This window comes from Falco punctatus (genome assembly GCF_963210335.1).
Source record: "Falco punctatus genome assembly, chromosome: 9".
In the NCBI taxonomy this organism is placed as follows: Eukaryota; Metazoa; Chordata; class Aves; order Falconiformes; family Falconidae; genus Falco; species Falco punctatus.
The window spans coordinates 1,915,001-1,927,260 of NC_137589.1; the positions used below are offsets into that span (position 1 = coordinate 1,915,001).

The 12,260-nt window shown below is 40.1% G+C and overlaps 2 protein-coding genes across 14 annotated transcripts in view; one reads left to right on the plus strand and one right to left on the minus strand.

Moving 5' to 3' along the window:
- Positions 1–12,260, plus strand: part of EBF3 (EBF transcription factor 3) — a 143,940-nt gene that overhangs the window by 110,857 nt on the left and 20,823 nt on the right. For 3 of the 13 annotated variants that reach the window (XM_080403434.1, XM_080403436.1, XM_080403437.1), the window contains exons 13-16: positions 510–687; positions 1,890–2,078; positions 2,496–2,693; positions 9,852–9,964. In XM_080403434.1, the coding sequence (XP_080259560.1) occupies positions 510–687; positions 1,890–2,078; positions 2,496–2,693; positions 9,852–9,883 (597 nt within the window). In that variant the 3' untranslated portion in view covers positions 9,884–9,964. Of the gene's footprint in view, positions 1–509; positions 688–1,889; positions 2,079–2,495; positions 2,694–3,380; positions 8,915–9,851; positions 9,965–10,159; positions 11,822–12,260 lie in introns of those variants that run through there. The other 10 variants (XM_080403440.1, XM_080403441.1, XM_080403429.1 and 7 more) reach the window with 7 other exon arrangements.
- LOC308070074 (uncharacterized protein) overlaps positions 9,248–12,260 on the minus strand; it is a 36,054-nt gene continuing 33,041 nt past the window's right edge. Inside the window, exons 5-6 of the mRNA XM_080403451.1 lie at positions 11,799–11,869; positions 9,248–10,008 (exon numbers count right to left, since the gene is read on the minus strand). Of these exons, the coding sequence (XP_080259577.1) occupies positions 11,831–11,869 (39 nt within the window). The 3' untranslated portion in view covers positions 9,248–10,008; positions 11,799–11,830. The remainder of the gene's footprint in view (positions 10,009–11,798; positions 11,870–12,260) is intronic.

Sequence of the window (12,260 nt, forward strand, 5' to 3'; positions counted from 1 at the left end):
AATGCTTCATCTTCCCATTCTCTTCTCATCGCTAGTTTGCCTATCAGAAATGACAATTAAGTGTAAGGTGCCAAAAGCATAAGCAATCATTAAGGCAAGAGAATAACCTTGAACTCGGGCCAAAATATACAGTGACTAATGGGAAGTCCTAAAGAAATCTGCTCAACAGAGCGGATAAAATATACTGTACTTCGCAAACTGCTGAAAATACCTCTACTGCCCTGGATGAATGAAATGCATGTTACAATTTTCATGTGACTTACAGCACTAAACTGTAATTTTATCTTAGTTTCTTTTTTTCTTTATACTTACCTGGGTTGCCATGAAATTGCATAGTGAGCTGGTATGTAGCAAGGAAAACAGAACGTGTAGTTGAAACAAGCAGCAAAACCCCCACCCTTACTATAATTTCACGTGAATCTCTTCCGTAAATTTTAATGTTGTTGCAGCTTGGCATATTTGCACAAATCAATTTCTTAGTTGTCAGTGCTTATTTTATGTCTTGATAGGAAATAATCCTGAAACGAGCAGCTGACATTGCTGAAGCGTTATACAGTGTGCCACGCAATCACAACCAGATCCCCACTCTAGCCAACACTCCTGCTCACACTGGCATGATGGGAGTGAACTCCTTCAGCAGCCAGCTCGCCGTTAATGTTTCTGAAACATCACAAGCAAATGACCAAGGTATGTGGGATTTCAAGAGTTAATCCTTCACGTTGTTGACTGCTTTTGGCCGGTGCCTATTAATACGTTCTGATGTCACTGCTGTGTTCTACCTCTTTTTCTCCCCATAGTCATATGTCTGATCGTGTAATGAAATGCTGTCTTTAACTTTCTCGTAATATTTAATTCTTCCTGTTCTTTCGTTTACTGTTATCATAAAGCATCTCCAGCAGAAAAAAAATATTAAATTGGCAAGTTAGAAAGCTCTTTATTATTCACAGTAAATATACAGCTTGTATGGTTTTTATAAAACAATTATGTCTAGGTATCTCCACCTGGTTTTGGAATATTTACACAGATAAATCTAATTTGATGTCTGTGATTTTAAAATACTTTGTTTATAGGCATGTGTGACATATATGTTACTAATAAAAGTAATAGTTGATTTAATTTACCTGTTGTAATTGAAAATGCATGCAGCATATTGCATTTAAAATTAATTTTGATACTAATGAAAGGAGGGAAACAGGATTATTAGATATGTTCAAACCCATATTTTTTGCTTGCAATGTAATTATTAAATTGATTGCTCAGATAGGAACGAAATGTTGTTTAAAATCCTGATTCTGCTATGTTTCCTCTTCTAAAAAGATTGTCTTTTAATGCATTTCCCAAGCTAATAAGCCTTATAAAATTCTGTACTTGATCTTGAATTAGTTCTCACTGATGGCTACACCTTATGAAAGTACGAGCTTGTTGTTAGTACAAAAATATCAATCATAAAATGAAGACCCCAAAACAGCCTTTTAAAGTAAATCACTGCAACAAAAAAGTTTTTCTTGTCAGCTATGGCATTTGAAGGTCTGGAGAGGCTGAAAGTACATGCAGTGTGTTGGTACAAAGCGGGACTCGAGCCTGTTGATAATTGCTCCTAAAGACAAACGTGAAGGCACCTGACACAGCTGGATCGAAGAGAGCTTTTGTTGGCTGTCTGTGCTAAGAGGAGAGACAACATAGAGTGCTCGCAGATGATTTAAGTAGGGTTGGCGTGATAAGGTTATCTCAAACTGCAAGAGTTGATAGGGCAGTAAGAGACAACTTAGAGCAAAGCTGTGCAATCAATTAAAACTGTGTAATATATGCTGCATGAGGAAACCCCCCAGCCCTAAGTCTATATTATAAAATAACATTATTTTTTTGGGGTGGGGGGGTTTCTAACACAGTAGGTTACAGTCGCAACACAAGCAGTGTTTCCCCGCGAGGATATGTTCCCAGCAGTACTCCTCAGCAGTCCAATTACAACACAGTCAGCAATAGCATGAATGGATATGGCAATGCCGGCATGCCCAATCTAGGTGTACCAGGTTCCCCTGGATTTCTTAATGGCTCCTCAGCTAACTCTCCTTATGGCAGTAAGTGTCTATTTTTGGTAACACATCATCATATAGATTCATATTTACTACAAAATCAAATACTTGCATTGTTTTGATTTCCTATATTGTGAGCTACTGGATAAAAGGAGGGGTGACTCTGGAGGCTGGACATAAAAATGAATATAATAAATTGATCTGTTTGTGCCATAATACAATCTCAGATAGAAAAAAAAAATTGGACTGCGCAATTTGTAACAGAAGTCCAACACAAAAGAGTTTGCCTGTTATCCAGAGAGTGGCCAAGCCAAGGCATTTCATTTTTTTTTTTTTATATATATTTTTTTATATATATATATCTCTATATATATTTTAAGAGGCAAGGCCCTATCACTCTCTTTTTCCGTGTTTGCCGTGAAAACCTCAATCTGAGTCCTGATTATTTTTGCTTTATTGCAGTAGTGCCGTCAAGCCCTACCATGGCAGCCTCTTCGGTCACCCTCCCTTCAAACTGTAGCAGTACACACGGCATTTTCTCATTCTCACCTGCCAATGTCATCTCTGCAGTGAAACAAAAGAGCGCCTTTGCTCCTGTTGTCAGGCCCCAAGCCTCTCCTCCACCATCTTGCACCAGTGCAAATGGAAATGGACTTCAAGGTGAGCTGGATCTCTCTCAGTTTTCTGTGTATTGCTTTTTTTTGGTGCATACACTCAAGCCCTGATTGTTTATTTTGGAGAAAGGTACCTGGCTATTTTTTTTAGGTTTCTGGTGCTCTCATAGTGATGCAAAAGCAGGAGAAGAAGTAGGGTGGCATGAATGATATGTTAAGATTTTGAGCAAATCTTAATTCCTTTTTAATACTTATCTTAGAGAAAACACCAGTTATTTTTTTCTGGCATTTTCCCTTAGGGTTTCGTGCCTTAATTTTAAAGTAGGACTGTATCCCTGAATGCTTCTTGGGGGTTTCATGGACTCCTTGTGTTTATGCGTTTTATGAACACATTTCTGTGGATGTTTAAAACCAGCAGCATTTGAGCATAACGTGGTGCGATTTCCTCATTTTACATAGGATGTAACAGTTGTTTTAAAATATGTCAGATGAGTGTAAATCAGGTTAAGCTCTTACTCAGTGCACTAACCTTCCCTTGGACTAGCTAGCTGCTTGGGCAGTGAGTTTGCATGCTCTGTTGGTCCCAACTCACTCTCTTACGGTGCTGTTAAAGTGGTTACTTCCCTAAATGAACAACTAAATATTTTAATTAAGGCAGGCAATCTTAAGCTTCTGCATTTTTTAAATCTGTGCGTTTTCATGTGGGTAGCGTAAGGAACCATCTATAAATCAGTTGCAGAATTTCCATGGTCACCTGCTGGGAGTGGGGCAGGAGGAATGATGATACAGTGTACGTTTGGAGGAAGAATAAAAATGCGAACAAAGAAGTCTTCCCTTTTTTATGGCATATGTTAACATTTAGAAGTTAATACTGTCAGATGCTTTAGAATCGTTGGAAACATTTGTTTGCCTGTGTTTTACAAATCATGAGCCCCGTTGCACAGTGCAGTAAATTGAAGCACTTCAAATCCCATCGGAATCAGAAAGGGTTGCAGACACTCAAAAGTCGTCACTCCTCTTGACTTTCTTAGTTAAAATGTAGGTAGCACAGTATTATTTATTCTTTGTATTACTGTGATATCCACAATATGATGAGTGCTCACAGGCAAACATACGAAGACAGATATTTTGATTTGCCAGACTAATTCTGGACACTTGCATTTTGTGGTATCTAGCTTAAGGCTTTTTAGAGAGACATAATCCCACAGAACTGCCTGTCCACCAAAAATCCAGGCCATTCAAGAGCAGCATCTCAAAATGGATATCCCTGTATCTTCTTACTAACTTCTGGGCCCCAAAAAGCATCCGAGAGCTTATTGTGCACTCAGGTTAATGAAGGGCTGAGGATCCAGCTACAGAAATCTTATTGTAGGATGGATGTTAAAGAAAAGGATAACTAGATTAACAGTTTCTGTCATTGCATATGTATTTAGTGGAAGCTTCACTATGTTAGTGTATGTAGAAAACTATACCAGTTCTAAGCAATATTCTTAGAAAAGATTATCCATAAAATAATCCAGTGTCCTACTTTCATCTCTTTATAAAAAGACACTTGTATAAAAAGTGAATAGTGAAATACAATAAAATTAAAATAAAATAATAAAAAAATGGTAACACATGGCTTAGATCTGAGGGAGCTAATCTGTAGAAGGTATTTATAGACATTCTTATTAACTTGTTGATACTGATTTACTCTGAAATTAAAATAATTTAAAGATCTAAACTAAAATGATCTAAGTTTATGTAACTTCAGTATGTAAATAAAGGGCCTCCCATCAGATATTAAACGTTTCAGGTGCTTAAAAGGTCTAGATTACTGCAAAGGGTGTTTTTGGAAGAACTGGGCATGTTAAATGCCTGCACTGAGTGCCCAGTCTCCATTGGCACCTCCCCAAGTCCCAGTAACCTTACACCTTCATCCTCAGGTACAAAATGCTTTTTGTATAAATGCCCGGTAGATGACTGTGATTCAACCAATACTGATTTTGTTAAATAGGTCATGAATTTAGCTCTCAGGCTGAGGCCCAATCCTGCTCTGGACTAAGCTGTTCCATGCCCAGACAGCCCAGTGAAGGCCTAACAATCCCTTCAATCCCCAATTTTAGGATGCTGCAACCTGAGCAGCAGATCTGGTGTCATCCCTAATGAAGTCCTGCATCCCATGGGTGTTGCTAAAGCTCTAGATTAGGTGCCCCGGATGTGCAGTGCTGCCTCACTGGGCTGTCCCTACCCCTCTGAGCACTCAGAAGTTCTGAGACACAAATCTATCCAGATGTAGGAATGTGTAGAAACTTCAGGGTTTGGTTTAGCAGCCAAACCAAACATGAACAGAAGTGTTGAAAAAAAAAATAATTGTCATGTTTTCCTCACCCAGCTGAAGCAGCTAAATGGAATGATTTTGCATTGAGCAAAATGATCCAGAGAAAGAGCAAGAACGTCTTTCTGGTCTGGTAGTTACAGCGTTGAGTTCCAGGATTGTGACAAAAAGTTGAATTATTTACACAAGGTAGCACAGCACCACGAGGTGATGCTCCATATCATGAGAGTTAGAGTACTCTAGCAAAAGGTAAAATGTGTGGGTTCAGGTCCCCTTGGGCTGAGGATAAAATCAAATTGCATCTGACATATCCCTGGTGAGTTCTGTTATCACCACGGCAGAGAGGCACCGGCATTTTTCCCAACCAAAACTACGGAGTTAATTCAGACTGAACTCAGAAAGGGCTTCAGGTGGGCAACGCTTCGCCCAGTTGTCCTCACAGATCTCAACCAGTGCCTTGAACTAACTGCAGCCAGAACCGAGTGGCAAGACAGGGATGGATTTGTCATATGCTTCCTTCATGAGGTGTCATAAAGAAAAGCCAGGAATGCAGGAGATGCTTATTTACACTGCATTTTACCTGTACAGTTATTTAGGGGGTTTCTGCTTCCTTCTCCCTATTTTCTTAGTCATGTGTTGACATTGAGCCCTTGTTAGCGTTTAATTAGTTGCTTTCTGAACGCTGTACAAGCAGCTCGAGAGTTTTCTGATCAGCACATTTTCTACATTAAATTAAAATACGGAATTCAAGAGCTGCAGCCCAATGCAGCTAAAGTTTTTTGGTGATCTTGAGGTACAAAGCCTCATTATACAGTGGGATGTGAAGAAGCTGAGTGACAGCTGAGGAGCCTGCACCATTAGGAATGGTCACATACATTTAGCCAAGCCCAGACAGAAGTGAAGAGCTCGTGGTCACTGTTGTATCTAAGGTAAATCCTGCAGTGTCTGTGTCTGGATAAGAAGGGATGACGTGCTCTTTCAATCACAGGGCAGGATATCCTCTCTCTCATGGCTTGTTTTGTTCCCTTTCCCCACATAAGCTTTATTCTGATATAAAAGCCAGTTGGACGGCTTTCAGGGAAGCTATGGCAAGGCATCGCACACCGATGTGATGGGGCTAGGCAGCCCAGTTTTTCCTATGAAGGTTTGTTAGCGCTGGGCAGAGGCAGAAGCAGATGAAAGCATGGCAAAACTCTACATGTAATAGCCCTGCAGACACAGGTTGTCCTTTTACAGGGATTTGGGCGTTAATTGCACTGATCCTGGCTGGGTGAACCACCATAGGATTTGTCTGTGTGTGGACAAAATGCTGCTTTTGGTACATCTAGGATGGTGAGAAAGCAGGAGCAGGACTGTGAAGCTCCATCTGGACCTCAGACAGACCGTTTGGTCTCCTAACGTAATATAAGGCAGAGGTAGAGCTGCTTTAACCTCTGGCTTTTGGTAATTTCACCACAAGCATCAGGACCACCTGAGACCACCACACTAGAAGCAAGACCTTGCTGCTAGAAAGCATGTCCCCCAAAAAGCCACGCTGAGTTTTAGGACTTAGTGCCCAAGAGAAAACACAGAGAGGTCTATAGCCAACAAGGAGATTCACTTTTTTGCTAAAGAGATCCAAGACAGAGGTTAAGAAGAGAAGAAAATGAATAAAAAGGAAGGCAATGTAGGAAAATGTCAGAAAGGGCAGCATGCAGGCAGTGCCAGCCAGAGCTAACTTGTGGTCCCTTTCCTCACTGCACTCGTGTGCCACCCCTGGCAGCTGCGCATCCATCCTCAGCCGACCTGATACCCTCGTTCAGGTCAGAGCTCGGAAGCTGCCGCTCACAGAGGAGATACCCTTCTCTCTGTTGTCCTGTGGGTACAACTCACTCCTGTGAGCAAGGCTTCAAAAAAGGGCCTTTGGGCCTTATCCAAAAAGTCACAATCTTGTTAACTCTGTATGACTTCCACTGCATAGACTATGATCTGAAAGTTAAGTACTTACACATTTTATTTTTTTAAGAGCAGGATGCTAGCATATGGGTTCCTTAGGGCAGAGGCTTTTTCCTGCTTAAAACAATGGGCATTTAAGGTATAAAATAAATTTTTTAGTCAGAAAGTGCTGGCTCGCTGAGAAGTTGGAGGTACAATATGTGTTCAAAATTTGGTTTTCAATTGTAATTTACTTTTTATAGATTGTGAAAGATATTGCTCTCTGGTTAAGCTTTATGACTGTAACACAGAGCAAAAGGTTCTCTATATTCTTTTAAAATTGCATCCTGCTTAATTTTCTGGTATGCCCCTGGATGAAACAGTTAAAATTGTTATTAAAAAACTAGCCACCCCATTTTTCTTTTAAGGAGGCATTTGGTATCAATTTGCACAGCAGGAAACATAGTGCAGAAATTCACTATTGTCAAATGTTGCTACTAAAATAAATAGTGAATTAAATGTCTGAAGCACCAATTTTGCACCCCCCTCCCATTGTGCCACAGATAGAACTCAACAACAATGGCTAAATCACTTAAATTAAATAATTCAGCCTTTTTTTCCCCCAGAAAAGTATGCAGCAGCCAACCTAAATTTTCACACAGCAGAAGCCAAACGTGAGACTGCAATGAACATGTGATTAAGATGTGCAGGGTATTAGTACCAAATAATGATGTGGCATTTATTAAGGTATTTGTGCACACAGCCTCTGGAAGAAAAGTCTGGACTTTTTCTCTGCTAAGTTGTTCTTTGAAGAAGCAAATGTCTGGATCAGTCCTGGACTTTTGCACTTTGCTTAGTGTGCAGGCAGGATGTCTCATGCTGGCTCCAAGACATAACATTTATGTCTTTGGCTTGTGGTGATCTTGATGTCCAGGGCAGGTGATGGTTGTATTGTAGCATAACACCACCTCAAAATGAGCTCCTGCATCCCCCAGTTCTGGTGCACCCCAGGTAACCAAACCTCTCTAGGTCTGCCTGACGAGGTGCCAGGCTTTCTGCTGACTGAAAACTTGCAGAAGAAGTCAACCTGAGAGCACATGGTTTGGCAGCTCTAAACACAGAGCCCAGTCATCCCCTGGCCTGGGCTAATGTGGTGTGGAAGTACCGGAGATTTAGTGGAACTCAGAATCATAGGATGGTTTGGGTTGGGAGGGACCTCGAAGCCCACCCAGTCCCACCCCGTGCCCCGGGCAGGGCCCCCTCCCCCCAGCCCAGGCTGCCCCCAGCCCCATCCAGCCTGGCCTTGAGCACTGCCAGGGATGGGGCACCCACAGCTGCTCTGGGCAGCCTGGGCCAGCGCCTCGCCGCCCTCACGGGGAACAATTTCTGCCTCACAGCTCATCTGCATCTCCCCTCTCCCAGCTTAAGGCCATTCCCCCTTGGCCTGTCACCACGTGCCCACGTACAAAGCCCCTCTCCAGCTTCTTGCCGGCCCCTGTAGGTGCTGGGAGCTGCTCTAAGGTCTCCCCGGAGCCTTCTCCTCCCCAGGCTGAGCAGCCCCAGCTCTCCCAGCCCGGCTCCATAGCAGAGGGGCTCCAGCCCCCTGACCACCTCCGTGGCCTCCTCTGGGCTCGCTCCAACAGGTCCATGATAAGGAAAATGATAAGGAAATATGATAAAGAAATGAAATGTTTTGAGTAGGAAGGGTCTGTCAATATGCCCATTATTCTCCAGTTAAGTTTTGTAAGTTTGGTTGCTCTTTAGGTTTAAAACATGCAGTATTATAAACTATGCAAAATTGTAATTTCCATTTCAATTTTGACATATTTGAGATGTCTTACTGGTGAAAAAAGCAGCACAGTTGGAAAACTTTTACCTGTTTCAAGAGCATCACTTCAGACATGTTTTAGAAAGAGACAATCCCATGTAAGTCCTTTGCATGGGCTTGCACAGCTGCCTCCGGTACCTGCAGGACCAGAGCTGCTCGGGGCTCCGGTCACAGCCGTTGGAGCGATTCATGCCGTGCAGACCACACTGCTGGCTGCTGTAGGAGGTTGTGTTACGTATGAAATGTGTATGTAGCCAGCTCTTCCAAATCATAAAGCTGTAACAGTGAATCCGAAATAAATTAATATTGTTGAAATTAATGAACTGAGAAATTGAAGTTCACATCACTACATGAACAAATTTATTAATATCTGTTGTACATAAATTAATGAGAAATATCATTATGGCAAAAATTAAACAACACTAAAATTAAAGACTATCTAAATTATGTTTCTACCAAAGAGTTAACTGGGAGAAAAGCAGTAGTTGTTGGCATCTCAGTCTTTATCTTTTTCATAAAAAGCGTTTGTATTTATTTAAAAAAAAATAATGAGATGACTGGTCAGGGGTATTAATTCCACGCCTTTTGATGGTGTGTGGTTGAGAGTTGAGAACAGGTGCAGAGTACTTGACTTTGGTCTTAGAGAGTCCTTGACTTGCTGAGCCCCACCGTTATCATAAAGCTGTGGAAGTGGAGGTTTTCTGCTCAGATGCCAGGTCTGAGCACGAAGCGGTGGTTGGTGGGCTTCTCCCTGTGGGGACGTCCCCGAGGAATGCCTGACACAACCAGGAGTGACTCTGTGTCGTTCCTTGGCTGTCAGGTCCTTGCCCCCCGTCCTTGCTCTCAGCCCCGCTCTGGGAGACATGCCACAAGCGCTGAGGTCGGGAAGCTCTGTGCACAAACACCCGCTTGGAGCCTCCTTTCGCAGTGTGAGGCCCTTGCGGAACATTCCACTGGGAAAAGCGCGTGTTTGTCCGTGTCCTGTGGTCAGAGGATGCTGTGGTATGGCATGGAGGAGCCCGGGTCTGCATCTGCCTGCCCCATCCTGCTCTGGGCTGGTGCTGAGCATCGCGGTCGCTTTGAACCAGGTGTGCCTTACACAAGCGTGCTAATAACGGCTGATTTTTCTTCTCTTTTTCTTTTAGCGATGTCTGGGCTTGTAGTCCCGCCAATGTAAAGTCACTTTTGTTTACCTACCGTAGCACCAAGCTTCAGAGGATGGGCTTAGGGGACAAGTTTAGTATATTAAGACATGCTGATGGAAACAGTATCTTCACACAGAATCAGCAACAAATCGAAATGCTACAAAAAAAAAAAAAAAAAAAAAAAAAAAAAAAGACTTTGTTTAAAGATTTTATTTAAACTATTAAGAATCTACATGCAAACAACCTACTTCTTCATGAACAATTCCATTTTATTGACTGAATTTTTCTCATATTTTCACATTTCTCAGTCCTGAAGAATAAGGAAAAAGCGACGCCTATTTTGTATAAAGTTTCTGATTACGTCTTGGCTATGTCTAGTACTTGCTATGTGTTGGGAGAAACTTTGTGGATGCACCATTTTGATTATCATGAAACACTGATGAAAAATGCCTCCGAACATTTTTCTGTACTCATAACTAGATTCACAATGGTTGTGTATCTCTATAATGTGAAATATTTTTTTGTGGTGGAAAAAAAGGGGGCCAAGGAGGTTATGAGCCATCAAACTGGAGAAAAAAAAAAAAAAAAAAAAAGAAAGGATGAATATATGATTAGAAAAACAAAAACCTGGGCGTGGGGGTGGGCACGGGAGGGTTTATCGTTGCTTAACTTCATCTTAATGAAATGGAACTTTGTAACTTATTGTAGTTAGAAATTGTAACTTTGATATTGAATTCTCTTGCCTTCAACAAGCACACTGACAGAGAAAAAAATTGCTACTGTCTGTTGGTAAAAAAAAAAAATATACTTCCACTGCTAGAGCTTCCTGTTAAGCAAGTGTGATCTGCAACATTTTTTCAACTTTTGCTAGCACTGTATACTATTGCATTCTTAGGCTACTGTGAAGTCTATGTTTCTTGTACCAGAAAATTGTCCTTTTGACTTCTAGATCCTTCTTCCCTAATGTGTTTTGTATGTGGTTATAAAATTGTAGACTTTTGTGATTTTGCCAAAGTTGTAGCTAAATATTTATACACTTGTCTTGAATTTTTTTCAGATCCACTTAAATATTTAGAAAAGCAAATTTTATTCCTTATGAAGCCTATAAGGAATAAAATAGTCTTATTCATTGCAACACTTTCTTTCACATAAACACTTGCAGTCACTAAGGGAATTTATTTTGTAACATATCAACTATAAATATTGTATTTATCTTTGAAATTTTGTATATTGCTTTTCATCTTTTTTTTTTTTTTTTCCTTGTATGTCTTGATTTTTGTCATGGCCTGGTATTGTGATGCTGAGAATAGCATTAAGCCAAGAACCGTTGCCTTCATGTTTTTCTTTTAAATAAATCAGTGTCCGTACATTTCATTTGTACTTCATAAAGTTGCTATTATTTAGACTTTCCATCCTTTTTTTTTATTTTTGAGGAAAAGTCAAATTCATTGTTTATTTTTATATTATTTTTAAGTTATCAGAACAAATAATTTTGAAAAAAACCTTGTTTGTTGTATAGTCAAATCAAAATTGTGCCACATGGCTGTAATGAATACTAGTAGAATATGTGCATGTGATACAGCCACAGAAAAGATGAATCTATTTTGTGGTTGCATTTTTTTCTTCCTCTTTTTTTTTTTTCCCTTTTTTTTTTTTATTTTTTAATTTTTTAAAAAAAGATTGTAAAAAGTCATTTTTAGCTGCCACCCATGACTTTGCCACATAGCTGAACTGTGTTTACTGGAAAAATTCAGAGGCCTAAAGTTTAAAATAAATTCACTTCTGATGTTTTAATTAAAATGTTTGCCACATTAACTTCTCTGATGCCTTAAAAGTGAACTTCTTTGAAGAACTTTTGTGCTGTTTTATCACAGGCTTACACCACAATTGTTAATCACTACTTCATTTGGATGATTTCTGGTGTAAAAAAAAAAAAAAAGCACAAACCTGGTGTACAATTATATCACTCCTTTATGTGTCTATTTTCTGCTGCACTCTGCATTCTCCCAAACCCTGCACTGTTTAAAAAAGATAAAGGTTTCACACGAAATCAGGATCATACATAATTTTTAAATGTTTGGGGTTTGTTTATTTAGGTGTATTGGTTTTTTTATGGAACCTTTTGTAATAGACTCATAGATGACTGTACTTTTTAAACTGGAATGATCTCCGTCATATATCGTGGCTCTTTGTGCCAAATCCATACAGAGAAACATGGAGTTTTGTTTTTTTGTTGTTGTTGGTTTTTTTTTTTTTTTTTTTTTTTTTTTTTACTTTGCACTAAATAGTTTGCAAATGCAGCACTGCAAAACATGTTGCAAACTGCAGCAGAATTAAAGTTTTAACCAAAAAGGAGGGATCTTCTTTTTTTTCTTTTTTTTTCTTTCTGGGCAAAAATGCACATTTTAG